The 13,703-nt window shown below is 43.7% G+C and overlaps 1 protein-coding gene across 16 annotated transcripts in view; it reads right to left on the reverse strand.

Moving 5' to 3' along the window:
* The window catches only part of LIMCH1 (LIM and calponin homology domains 1), a 318,118-nt gene that overhangs the window by 71,426 nt on the left and 232,989 nt on the right, over positions 1 to 13,703 (reverse strand). For 8 of the 16 annotated variants that reach the window (XM_036417642.2, XM_045573075.1, XM_036417682.2 and 5 more), the window contains exons 7-8: positions 9,720 to 9,915; positions 3,691 to 3,943 (exon numbers count right to left, since the gene is read on the reverse strand). In XM_036417642.2, coding sequence (XP_036273535.1) covers positions 3,691 to 3,943; positions 9,720 to 9,915 — 449 coding nt within the window. Of the gene's footprint in view, positions 1 to 1,778; positions 2,046 to 3,690; positions 3,944 to 9,719; positions 9,916 to 10,324; positions 10,549 to 13,703 lie in introns of those variants that run through there. The other 8 variants (XM_036417635.2, XM_045573069.1, XM_045573073.1 and 5 more) reach the window with 4 other exon arrangements.

Genomic DNA, 13,703 nt, shown 5'->3' on the forward strand with positions numbered 1-13,703 from the left:
GATCTCATGCTAAGTGTTCTTATCACAATAAAGTAAAATATTTTTAAAAAGGAAACAAATGGCAAAGGATATGAAATCATTTATGGAAGAAGAAATCTCAGTGGCCAATACACATAATATAATTGTCAACCATATTAGTAATCATGGAACAATCAATTTTTAAAGATGAGTTGTTGTTTTTTTTAACCAAGAGAGTGGCAATTTTTTAAAAATGAGAAAAAATGAAGATAATGGTGTCTTCGGCTACATTTTAGCTTAAAGACTTCACAGATGCTATAAAAAAGGAAGCTATGTGTCAAGGACATTAAGATTAACTTTTTTTAAAAAGTTCCTCCTTTCACCTATATCACATATATTTACTCTCAGTGGGCCCTGGATTTGAAGACAGAAATAGGAACAATTTGAAACATGGCACTCGGGGAAAGGATAATATTCATTTTTCTATTCTCAGCAACTAGCCTTCTTTCTCATGCAAGAAGATGCTAAAATTATGTGGAAAAAAATATACATCTGACAAGTTCTCTGAGCCAACATTTGTTTTTAAGATTTTACATCATTACTCTTTATTATTCAGAAACCCAGAGAGCTGCTTTTCACACAAGCATCATTCTGTGTTAGAGTTTTCTAGAAGCACATACATGTTTAGGATAGACACACTTTGTGTGGGATGCCAGACAGGGGAGAAAGATACCCTTGATTTGTTATCAATACAAAGTTACTCTGGAATGAAATCCATAGACGTCAACGCTGGACCTTTCAATTAAGACTTACCACAGCAATGACCACATACGGAATTGTATAGAGAAATGGAAACTGTTCCATTAAATGTGTGGGCGGCAGACGTGGTACTGTGGTCAGAGCCTCTGAATCTGGTCACCAGGTCAGTAGTAACCAGCTGGGAAGTCATTTACTATCACAGATCCTCAGTTTACTCTTCCTGAAAATGGGCATGTTACCTACCTCTTAGGATTAAATGGACTGGCAAGTAGCAAAGTATTTTCAATTGTCAAACTGTTATAAATTTCAATTTGTCAAATACACTTGGGTCTCACTATTATTTGTTAGGATATTTGTGGTTATTAAATGAGAAAAATTCACCAGCTTCTCAAAACACTGCCTAAAACTGTGTACCTTTGACTCCATCTCACATGTAATATCAAGCCATGAGGACTGTATACGGTGCCTTTGTTACAATTAAGAGAGGTAATTACTCCATTCTTTGTTTCTGAATCAACATGCTTTAGAAAAGGAGTAAAAAAACAAACAAACAAAAAAAAACAACCAAGTCTTTCTTACTGCTCCAAACTATTCCTTTGGGACAAAGGAATTGAATTTTTGTAAGCCTGCCACCCTTTCTAAGGAGAGTGTTCCCATTTCAAAGGAGCTATTTTCTAGTGATGAGCAAAGTAAGATAAGAGCCATTTAGGAGTGGTGTGAAAATTAACAGGCCATACACCATTGAAAAATACAATGTTATTGCCAGGTAAGCCCAGCAGCCCACACATGACTGACTACAGTAGGACCAGGTCTCACCAAGCAGCAAGAAGCTCACTCTTCACCCCCACTTTAAAGAGCCAGCTACAGTAAGCAGAGACACGCTCAGGGCAGGGACTATTCGCTATTTCCAGTTGCTCCTAGTAGGGCACAGTAATACCACTGAAAAGCAGAAGTGGAGCAACAGGATGGGAAATGACACACACCAGACAGATTCCAACTCCCCCAGGCATGCACCAAGCCAGCCAGGCCAGCCGGGCCAGCCCACGGCCTGCAGAGCTGACCTGGCGAAGCGCTGTGCTGCTGGCAAGACCTTGATCCCAGCTTGCTCCAGCCTCCTGCGCTTTCGGATTTCAGCAGCATCTTTTCCTTCGGACTCCGGAGCTAGTGCCACCTCAGCCCCCTCTGGAGGACGCGGCTCCTTATGGCGGCCAGCGGGTAATTCTAACCCGCCATCTGAAGGCTTCCCATCCGGGTCCATTGGGCCAGCTGGGTCCTCTTCCCAGGGAGACCCCACTTCACTTCCCTCTTCCTCTATGGTTTCGGGGTAGCTAGTGAGTTGGACAATATGATTTACCAAACTAACAGCCTGGCCTGGGGAGCAGTCCACATGTTGCCACCTACTCATTCTCATATTACTTCCCGCTTAAAAAAAAAAAAGTCATCACATGCAGTACAGTCCTGGCAATGTGACAAAAATTACATGTAGTCATTAATGAACACAATGCACTGTGCTCTCAATATTGATTAAGAGCTATTTCAAAATTGATCTTGAGTGGCAAAAACCCTTGCTGCTGGAATGGGAAAATGTGTGCATTGTTCAATAACGAAAAGGTTTAATAAAATGCTGGCTCAGTGGAAAATCATAGATAATAAAGGTAGACTATCGGAAATAGACGTGCAATGATCAGGGCGGTTTTGCCGAAAATGGACTGTAAGTTTCTTTTGTTGGACTCTAAGGTTCTTGAAGGCAGGGACTCTTATTTACTATTGGGTTCCCAGTGCCTAAAAGGCAGTACCTTGTATGTAGGAGATGCTCAATAAATACTTGCAGAATAAATGAAAGAATGAAAACATAATCAGAGGTTAGGAAAGACGCTGTTTCTTTAAAGAGCTGAGCAGTTCAATTTATCTTCCATTGAATAGGAGTTTCTATGTGTGATTCTGAAGCATGTTCCATGCATCCCTTACTATAATACTTGAGCTTTATCTAGATAAGCATGCATCTCAATAAAAAATTCTTTTTGCATAAGGATAAGTCTTTCTGTACCTAATCTAACAGGAGTGGGAGTCAGGTGATCTTCACAGAAGGACACGGATGAGAAATCTGTTCTCAAAGTTCTGTCTACAGGAGCAGTTTTTAAAAATCTGCTGCCAGACAAGTATTTGTTGAACACCTACTGTGTGCCAGGCACTGTTCTAGGTATCTTCATGAAGCTTATATTCTACTAGTGGCCCGGTGCATGAAATTTGTGCATGGAGCAGCCCATTCAGCCCAGCCTGCACCCTCTCCAGTTGAGGACCCCTTGGAGGATGTCTATCTATCTGTTTAGGCCCCGTCTCAGGCCTAAACAGGCATTTGGACATTCTTCTTGCAATCGTGGACCACTGGCTCCTAACCACTCACCTGCTTGCCTGCCTGATCTCCCCCCTAACTGCCCTCCCCCACTGGCCATTTTGGTTCTAATTGGTCAGTTTCTAAGCCAGTCAGCATCTCTGGGCCTATCTCTGGGCTTGATCAGAGAGGCAGGGCTGATCAGCAGCCCCTGGGGAGGCCTGGAGAGAAACAGAGCCAGGCTGCTGGAGAAAGGCCGGAGAAAAAGAGAGGCAACAGCTGATCAACAGCTGCCACAGAAGCTGCGGATAAGACCCTGCCTCTCTCTGCAGGCCTCTCTCTGGGCCTGTTCTACAGCCCCCTGGGCAGTCAATGCTGGGTCTCTGCACCCACACCGGCAGCAGCCACAGCAACTCATAGCACTGACTGCAGGACTGACTTCCCGTGTTCAGTCAAGCCTTCGGTCGGATGTTCCAGTCCCTGGGTTCTTAAATATTAGGATTATCATGGTCTCTCTCCCAATGCAGATGTCCTGCCCACCCCCCTTTGTCGTCTCGTCCACGCTCTGAAACAGTTATCTGAGCTTCCTGGTGTCCAGGGGCTGCAGCTCCCACACCCCTCATGTTCTAGCCAGGCCTTACCTGAAGGGCCTCTCCCCACCCAGCGGGGAGGTGGCGGTGCTCCAGCTCTTCCGGTACTCCTCTCGCTCTGCCTTCTTCTTCCTCAGAGGTGCGGGGACGTAGGCCGTCTGGTTGCTTTTGTTCGGGAGGTACTGGTTAAAAGGCACTGCTGATTTCGGCTCACCGTGAGAAGTCCGCCTGGCAGACATGTCATCCTTCTTCACATCCGGCAGCTTCCGATGCGGCAGGTCAGATTCGGAGTCGCTTCCTCTCCCTGGGAAGAGAGGACGGGTGCTGAGGCACGTGCTGGGCTGGCAGGGACGTTCCCGATGGCAGGCAAGCATGCAGTATTAGGGACGTGGTTACATCTGCGGGTTCTGGGGATTCCTTCCTGCAATTATTCACTTAACAGATCTAAAGTGTCAGTCTAAATGAGTCTTCCATGGGGAAAGCTCTCAACTTTAGTCAGTGGGATAAAAAACCCTTCAAATTAAAAAAAAAAAATTCACGGTAAAGAAACAGATGCATAGATACAGAGAACAGACTGACGGCTGTTGGAGGGGAGGGGGGTTGAGGAGATAGTGAAAAAGGTGAAGGGATTAAGCAAAAACAAACACCACCACTCCCCCAAAAAAATCTCATTGAAACAGACAATAGTATAGTGATTACCAGGGGATGGTGGGGCAGGGGGGAGGTAGGAGATGGTAAAGGGAGAATAAGCAGAGATGGAAGGAGATGACTTTGGGTGGTAAACATACAATGCAATATACAGATGATATATTACAGAAGTTTATACTTGAAACCTACATAATTTTATTAATCAATGTCTTCCCAATAAATTCAATAAAAATTTTTAAAACAGAGGTAAGACTAACTGTATCTGAGAATTACAATTAGCAACCCATTTGCAATAGCACTCTATGTCTGCTCAGATTCTGCACCTCTCAAAAGAAAAACCAAATTAAGCAGTGGAGTGTTTCCTGAGCACCTGTTGTCCTATGTCTTACACTGCACTAGATATTATGACAAGAATATAAAGCATGCTGAAACTGGTTTGGCTCAGTGGATAGAGCGTCGGCCTGTGGATTGATAGGTCCCAGGTTTGATTCTGGTCAAGGGCATGTACCTTGGTTGCGGGCACATCTCCAGTAGGGGGTGTGCAGGAGGCAGCTGATCGATGTCTCTCTCTCATCAATGTTTCTAACTCTCTATCCCTCTACCTTCCTCTCAGTAAAAAAAATCAATAAAAAAAATATAAAAAAATTATAAAGCATTTTGTCTTTGAGGTACTTTTAACCATGCCATTTAACAAGGAGATAATATTAGTTATAATTCAAGAGCACAGACATATAGAAACAATCAGAATTCAGAAAAGTGGCCGATTGGATTATAACCAAAGGTATGCATTCCAGGAAATAGTTGGAGTTATAATAAATACATATTCCTCTATATCGAAGCCCTTTCTGATACCCATTGCTGGAGGGAATCTTTTTTCCTGTGAACATTTTGGCCTGATGATCTATTCTTTTCTTTTGCACATTTTACTTTCCATCTTGCATTTTTGCAAACAGAGCTTTATATCATCCACAGTACTTATTTGCACACAATACTCTGATAAATAAATGAATTGGTTTGGTTTAAAGAGAGTTCTAGACAACGCAAAGGAACTTAATGTTGCCTACATCAGTCTTTCATAGCCCCGATAATTAACTATATTGTATCCTTGTTTCCTGAGTCTCATATCACTGGATTTCTAAGATCCACAGAGTGACACTGTCATTTAAACAAACACTACTATCAACATAGATAAAAGCCTAAGTGACCATTATGACTGAACGACCAGAATGACTGGTTGACCAGTTGCTATGATGTGCACTGACCACCAGAGGGCAGATGCTCAATGCAGGAGCTGCTCCCTGGTGGTCAGTGTGCTCCCACAGCCAACCTCCCATGGCTGGCCAACCCCTCGTGATTCCTCCCCAAGGCCTGCCAGCCCTGATCACCTCCATCGGATCCTCTCTCGGCCCTGATCACTGGTCAGGCTGAGGGACCCCACCTGTGCATGAATTTGTGCACTGGGCCTCTAATGTATAGATAACCACATTTTCATGCTGGTTGAAAACTTAATCAATGACAGCATTATGAGGCTATTCAATCCCAAATAGATTACCGGTTTGCACTTGTGACAAAAGCCTTAAACTCAGAGGCGAGAGAGGAGACAACCTCGCAGAGAAGGGAGTGGAGAGGGTGGCAAGTCAGTTCCTCTTCACAGTGAGCTCTGCCCTCAGTGGCTCTGAGGTTCTGCATCTGTCACTTCACCCCTCTAAGCCTCAGTTTTCCAATGTGTAAAGTGAAGATAATAACACCATCTGGCCGAAACCAGTTTGGCTCAGTGGTAGAGCGTCGGTCTGCGGACTTGAAAGGTCCCAGGTTCGATTCCGGTCAAGGGCATGTACCTTGGTTGCGGGCACATCCCCGGTAGGGGGTGTGCAAGAGGCAGCTGGTGGATGTTTCTCTCTCATCAACATTTCTAGCTCTCTATCCCTCTCTCCTCCTCTCTGAAAAAATCAATAAAATATATATATTTTTAAAAATAACACCATCTGCTACCTAGGGCTGTCGGGAGGGGGTCACATACACATAGAATTACCGGCAGAGTGCTCGCCCCCCAGCAAGGGCTTAGGAAGTGCTGACTACTCTTTATGCCCTGACAGTTCTGGGTCTGTCAGTGATGAGCCGTGGGCTCCTAGGCTAGTCTCTAACACACTTGACTGTCTTTTTCTATAAAACAGGAATGAAATGATTTGCCCTGGAGACGAAATGATTTAATGGCTTTTAAAAGATGATAAAAGTTAAAAGCACTGACCATAAACAAGTGTTCATTGTAGCAGATAAAATATTCGGTGTATGAATGATTCATGCCACTTGCTCTCCGTCTTCCTTCAGAAGGCTTTGACTGTTTCATTACTTGCTGGCTTTTAATTTGTAACTTAGCTCCCTTCCCACCCTAAGTCTTTTATCAAGTTCTGCATATCTGTCTCAGGGTCATAATAAAATGGTTAGAGCCCTGTGAATTGCTTTACAAACAAACACTTTGCCAAGCTCTGAGGTTCGTTTCCCCATTGACAAACGAGGAAACTGAGGCTCAGAGGAGCCAAGAGGGCCCCCTCTCTCTCTGGCTGGGTACCGATAGACAGGGACTCCAATTTCTGTTTTCAAGACACCAGCCCAAAGTTCCTTCTTTGGGACATATTTCTCTTTGGAAATGTCCTCTGCTTAAAGCATCTGACTGGGGGAGCACTGCATCTTTGTTAACTAAATGAAAAAAAGACAAATGATTTTTCAATTATAATGGATTAGAATTGTCTCAATTCTAAAATTCTATAATCTATGAATCTCATGTGTGTATAATATCTAATTTATATATTATCTATAATATATTGAATAAATGTCTCAAAGTAGGTTGTTTATGTGAATCGACAGATCGTTGACATTAATAGATCATCCTTTTTATTTATTAAAAAAATTAAAAAAAAATTTTTGCCCTAGCAGGTTTGGTTCAGTGGATAGAGTTTGGCCCATGGACTAAAGGGTCCCAGATTCAATTCTGGTCAAGGGCACATACCTTGGTTGCAGGCTCGATCCCTGGTCCTAGGCGGGGTGCATACAGGAGGCAACCAATCGATGTGTCTCTCTCACAGTGCTGTTTCTCTCTGTGTGTCTTCCTCTTCCTTCCACTCTGTAAGGAGGAATGCTAGTGAAAGTCAGGGAGGAATGAGCACTTAACTAGCAAGACAGAGGGACTGAACGGATTCTGGGGACCCACAGCATCTCTACCAGATGCCTCTTGAGTCCAACCATAGGATCCTGGCATCTCTAATGGGTGTTGCCCTTGACTGTCCCTGCTGAATGGGTCAGTGGGCCTCAATAGTAATAAAACAATAGCTCACCATATTGGACCAATGTGGAATTGGATAATTTTATAGTTAGGTTTCCCCTAATGGATTATGAGTCCTCGGAAATAAATTTTCAAGACTTAAAAAAAATACTTTTTCTAAATCTGAAAGCGTTTATTAGGACGAGCAATTTTCTTGATCAGCATCATTTAAAAAAATACCATAAACTCCAAGGAAATATAATATCTACTTGGACACAGAATTACACTAATTTTTTAAGGCACATAAAAATGGGTGCTTTGCTTTAAAAACCTCATTAGGTCTTGATTAGTTTACAAGAACATAAGCCTGAAGGTATCAGGCTGATTAATGAAATGTGTGTGTGAGATGCTCTTTCATGGATGGTGTTTTGTGAAGCTCAATTTCATGTTAGTCTTTAGATGGAAAAAAAAAATTTATAAAAGGACTCCAGCTTATCAATCTTAATTGTTGCTTACTAAATTGTACCTCTGCACAACTACAATATGAGCAATGATCATTTCAAATTCCTTCAAGATGTAGCTTGTTATAAGCTCTGATCCCCTGGAAGCTGGTGATGGGACAAAGGATCTGTATTACCGGTTATAAAAAACCAAGATGAGGAAAATAATAATTTGTTAACACAATCACAATAATACGGATAAAATAGTTTGGTTAAGATAGGTTTTGTAAAAGTCCATCTACCCTCTACTTACTTGAAAGCTCAATTGGATCATGCACTGGGGACTGAAACTTCTAAACCTGGGGGTAGTACTTTAAGAGGCCATATACAATTTCAGAAATGTTTTCAGGCACCTCACAAGGCACTGTGTGATTCTGTAGGAACCACACACTATGTGGCCCTGAGGCTAATCCATTTGCTGGGAAGTTTAAGGACTAAACAAAAGCTCAGACATTCTAGAATTGAAAAAAAAATCTATTAGGCAAACAAAGAAGTGTGGGTAAATTAAGCTTAAGAGTATGTGATTTGGATTCACAGTTCCTGAAGCCTACGTTACACTACTTATTGACAGTAATGTTTGTCACTCACCCATGTTAGGAGGTTTACTTAACCTCTGGAAGGTACATCTGCAAATATGGATAAGAAGGAGTAGCTCAGCCCCACAGTAGGACTAAGTGAGACACTTTGTGAGTATCTCATAATCTGTGCTGAGGACTAAATGAGACACGAATCACAAGGTTATTGACTCAACGTGGACACATTAAATACCCACCTATTTTAGTAACAGAATTTTATGGCTGAATCTTTTAGCTATAATATAAAAGACAATTTTCATCTTGGAGAGTAGGCTTAAGTCTCTAGAAATATTAGCATCAAGAGATATTTTAAAAATACAAACTGAAAAATTTCCACCAGCTTTAAAATCTGTCTGCACGTCTATACATGCAGAACTAATCCTCTGTCCCTTCCAAAAAGCACCAAGGTGCAAAACACGAAGGCAAACAGCTTCTGTAAAGTGTGCACTGAATTGATACCAGGTTGCGTGACCATTAATTTTTGCAAAGAACAATGATCATTCCTTACAGGTGATATACCATCCACAAGATTCAAACCAAACCCAGCCTCCGGAAAAGGCAGTCTGGGTTGTGCCCTGTCCTATAAGGGCCGCCTACATCGCTCTCATCAACGGTTGGGTATCATACCCCTCAAACAGGCCACCAAAACCGTGCCCATTAAAGTTCCCTAACCCCAGACGTCAGAACTTTGTTCGGTATGTGTAGCATGCTCCCAGTTTGCTGGAAGCCGGTTCATTTTCACTTGCACTGTGTGGTGCTCACTCAAACATTTCCCTTCCCCGTGCCCGGAGGAAATAAACCCTTGGCACACTTTCTGAGCTAACGGTCTGCACAGCGTCTCAATTTACGGAGACCCAGGGAGGGATGATGTCACACATTTTCCAACAGGAGATAGGCCCACTGACGCAATGCTCAAATGAACTGCTGGCAAAGCCCACCAAGATTCTAAGGCAGAAAAAAAAACCTTCACAGACTCTCCCTCCACCAGGTCAGAGTTACAGGTTCCTCCTCCCCAGCACCGGTCCCTCTGTGGGCCACCAGGCAGACCTTGTGTGTGTCTCATTCTAAGCTGTGCGGTTGGGGAAGGCCCCCACCTACCATCGCTGCTCCCCCTGAGGACTACATCTGGTGACGGCGTCTGCCGGGAGCGGGAGCCGAAGGAGTCCAGGCTGTCGAAGGAGTCATCGCGGCCGTGTCGAGGGGGGGACAGGGAGTCGCTGCGCTCGGAATCCCAGCAGTCGATGTAACCGCTGTCTCGGATACTCCGCTTAGGACTCTCGATGTCATCAGTCTCCTGCCCAGAAATAAAACATGAAAAGAAAACGACAGACGTTACAGCAATGGACCTCGAGCCTTCCGTCACAGGAAAACCAGTCTCCAGCGGCCTCCAGACGTTCCTGCCTCCAGCATCCCTAAGAACGGGTCATGACAACCGGTTAGCGAATGGATGATCATCTAACAAGCCCACATGTCATCCTTCCTCCCTTCCCGGCTGCAACTTTCCCGACCAGAAAAACCACACACCCGAAGAAAGAAAAATCCCCAGGAACTCCTACTCCACAATGTTAAAACACACACACACACACACAAAAAAACCACAAAAGATCAAAGGAAAGGGAAATAAAACATCATCACGTTCGAATCCACAAGAATATCATGACAGACAAAGACAGAAAAAAAGGAAAGGAAACTAAAACCTGAACCTTGACCCGCCTTTCGGAATCCATAACCGCATGTCTGTTCTGGGCCCGAGCCCCGAAGTTAGCGGTGCAATTGCTCCTGGGTATGCGACCTGGCAAAGGCACACAGTGTTTGTTGTTGCTGCAGGATCGGATCCGTAAAATCCTGGAGCGGCGGGGCTTCCCTGTCCTGCTACCTTGAAGGGAAATTCCTGCTCTGAAAGGGAGCTGTCTTTCTGAGGCAGAAAGTTAAAAAAAAAAAAAAAAAAAAAAAAGCGCTGAAAATATGCAAAATGCTTTTCCTGATGCCTCAGAAGAATCCAGGCATGCTCTCGCTCTCACTCTCGGCCAGCTCCTGGCGCTGGGGGAGCGGAGAGCACTTGTGGCTGACCCACATGTTCAGAGCAGGGAGAACAATGGCTGTCTTTGACAGCCTGTGATTATAAATTCTTTTCAGCGCAAGCAGCACATACTAAAACACTGAGACTCCAGCAGGAGAAAGGTCAGTCGAAGCCATCCTCACCCGCCTACTATAATAAAAGCCTTGTTCCCGCCTGTGTCTTAGCATTAATTACAATAGTCCGGGCTGACGAAAACAAAAATAACTCTGGTCACTCAAAAGATAAACCCCGATTTAATTCCTCCCCTGATGGCCGCTTAACACCAGGCCTGTGGACGACATTGATCTCATCTGCAGAGACTGGAATGTCACACTGTGGATTTCCTGGGATGCTCAGGAAAGTCCCCTCCACATTCCTAAAGGGAAAGAAAAGAAAAAAAATTCTCCCTATCTGAGATTTTGGGAACTGTCTATTCTGGCTCCTATGCCCACTGGAGTCAATGCCTTTGCAGGAAGTGGCTTTGCCGGCTGCTTCTGTCAATTATATCCAGACCCTCTGACACAATCCCCAGTGGGAGGCACTCAGCGGGGGTGGAGTGGCTGTAATTCACAGACAGGGCACACACAGATTCTGCGCAGGAGAAGGCAACGGGAGGGAGGAGAAGGGCAGGGCTGAGAGGAGCTCCCTGCAGCCTCCACACCGAGAACCTGACCAGGGCCTCTGAAGAAAAGGTTGTCTTAGCCCACAAACGCTCTGGGGGAAGGCAGACGGTCCAGCAATGGCACTGAAGGTAGTTTCCTTGCGGGTCAAAAGTTAACCAGGACCTGAACAAAAGCCAGGTCTGGCCAAGGAAGAACTCATGGCCAACTTGTTCAGTATAGATCTGACTTGGATATGGTTTGCATTTAATTTCTTAAGAAGGGCAAATAATTATCTTGTTTTATTTATTCACTGAGAAGAAGCCAAGTGCTTTAGAATAAACATTGTTTTTATTCAATATTCACTATAGGTTTGGGGCTATGCTTGCTGTTTTTTATATGTTGTATTATTTAATCCTCCCATCCTCCCACCCCAGTGATGTGGTTAGCAATGTCCCCATTTTACAGAAGAGAAAAATAAGAATCAGAGAGAATAAGTAATGTGGGGTCACACAGCAAAGCAAAGCTGTGATTCCGACACAAACCCCTGTCTTTACATCCCAAGGTAAACCTAACCCCATGTGATCAATTTTGGTGTAGTAACAGCTGCCACCATTCGCATGATGGCCTCTTCCAATTACTAGACACTACCTCCTTACTTTGTAGATGATGCTACTCTGGATAAAGTCCCTTCACTAAGTGCTGTTTATGCCCAGGTCCCCAAACTATAAATATTGTAAGAGAGAGGAAGTTTGGGTCAGTTTGGCATAAGTTATCGGCATGTCTTGGAAGCTTGACTGACTGGGTTTAAGTCAGATGTATGACCTTAGCCAAGTTATTCTACCGTGTCTACTCTCAGTTTTCTCATCTGTAAAATGAAACTAACCTATCCCACAGGATTGTTTGGATGGTTAAATGTTACTGTATGCAAAGCATTCAGAAAACTGCCTGACCTATGCTAAGTGCTCAAAAGTGTTAGCTAAGGTTATAATTACTAATATGTATTCATCTGTATATGTAAAGTAGCAATATATAAATCACATAAAACTTATAAATGTAGTTATATACACACTGAAACTCTCCTATCTCCTGCTTCATTTATATCCCATATTTAGATGCTTTGGTCTAACTTCCCTATAGGGAGGGCGGACACTCATTACATCTGAGCCACTCGTTACATCTAGAAATGACAAAATTTTATAAACTTCTTGGGGCAGAATCACAAAACTGGATTTTCAAGAAAATAGTACCAAAAAGTCTATCCAAAAGGCTCACATGTTTCCCCCACCCTTACTCTACACACCAGAGAAGCGAAGAAAAAGTCAGCATAGCTCTTGGAAGCTCAGCTGCTTTCTCACAGCTAGTTGTGGGAAAGAAAAACAGGAAGACGGTCCTGTTTGTGACTGTGGAGAGATCCAAGAGTAAAACCTTGGATCAGGTGAGAGCTGGAAGCTGGATGGCATGGCCAGTTTGAAAAGTGAAAACCATCCTTGGCCACGCTGGTCCCGTGGAACATTGAGGTGAAGCAAGAAGCTGGTTCTTCAGCCAGACATGTAGTTGTAGAGATCAGCTAGATCAGGGGTTGGCAAACTCATTAGTCAACGGAGCCAAATATCAACAGTACAAAGATTGAAATTTCTTTTGAGAGCCACATTTTTTAAACTTAAACTTCTTTTAACGCCACTTCTTTAAAATAGACTCGCCCAGGCTGTGGTATTTTGTGGAAGAGCCACACTCAAGGGGCCAAAGAGCCTCATGTGGCTTGTGAGCCTCAGTTTGCCGACCACTGAGCTAGATGGACAATTGTATTGGATTTCATCGTCACCTAGAGTTAAGCTTTGGGGAGGGAGTAGTAGATAGCAAAGGCTAGAATAATTTAAGTTCACCTTTCTTGGGGTCTAGTTATGCCCTCTATGTCTTTCACCTAGGAGCCCAGCAGCACTCCAGGGAAGGGAGATAAGATTCCAATCTGTCCATTGTGCTAATTGCTAGTTGTTCCAGTAAAAGTGTGTTAACGAATGGGGTGAGAACAACCAGTTTCCATGACAGTTTTGAATTATTTCACTCATCTGTTCTCTTCTTATTCCTTTCTGTCAGAGATAATGAGAACCAGCGAGTGTTTGGTAGATGACTGACTTATGGTATCTGAGAAACGCCAGATGCCTCTGTCTTACCACCCAACCTTTTCTTTTTCCTTTGTGATTTATAAGGTGGCTCACTCCTATTCTGGAGGTTTTCAGGTTCTAATTTTTCCGCCTGATGACCCATCTCCGCCCATCACACTCTGGCTGGGGAGGCTATTCATTCCACGGATATTTGCTGAGTATCCTCTGCGCCCAGACACTCTCCTAGTGCTGGGGACACAACATTCTGAAAACCTGATAAACACCCCATCTTCATGAGCCTTATGTTTTAGTTGGAAGG

Source organism: Pipistrellus kuhlii, unplaced genomic scaffold (genome assembly GCF_014108245.1).
Source record: "Pipistrellus kuhlii isolate mPipKuh1 unplaced genomic scaffold, mPipKuh1.p scaffold_m20_p_1, whole genome shotgun sequence".
Taxonomy (NCBI): Eukaryota; Metazoa; Chordata; class Mammalia; order Chiroptera; family Vespertilionidae; genus Pipistrellus; species Pipistrellus kuhlii.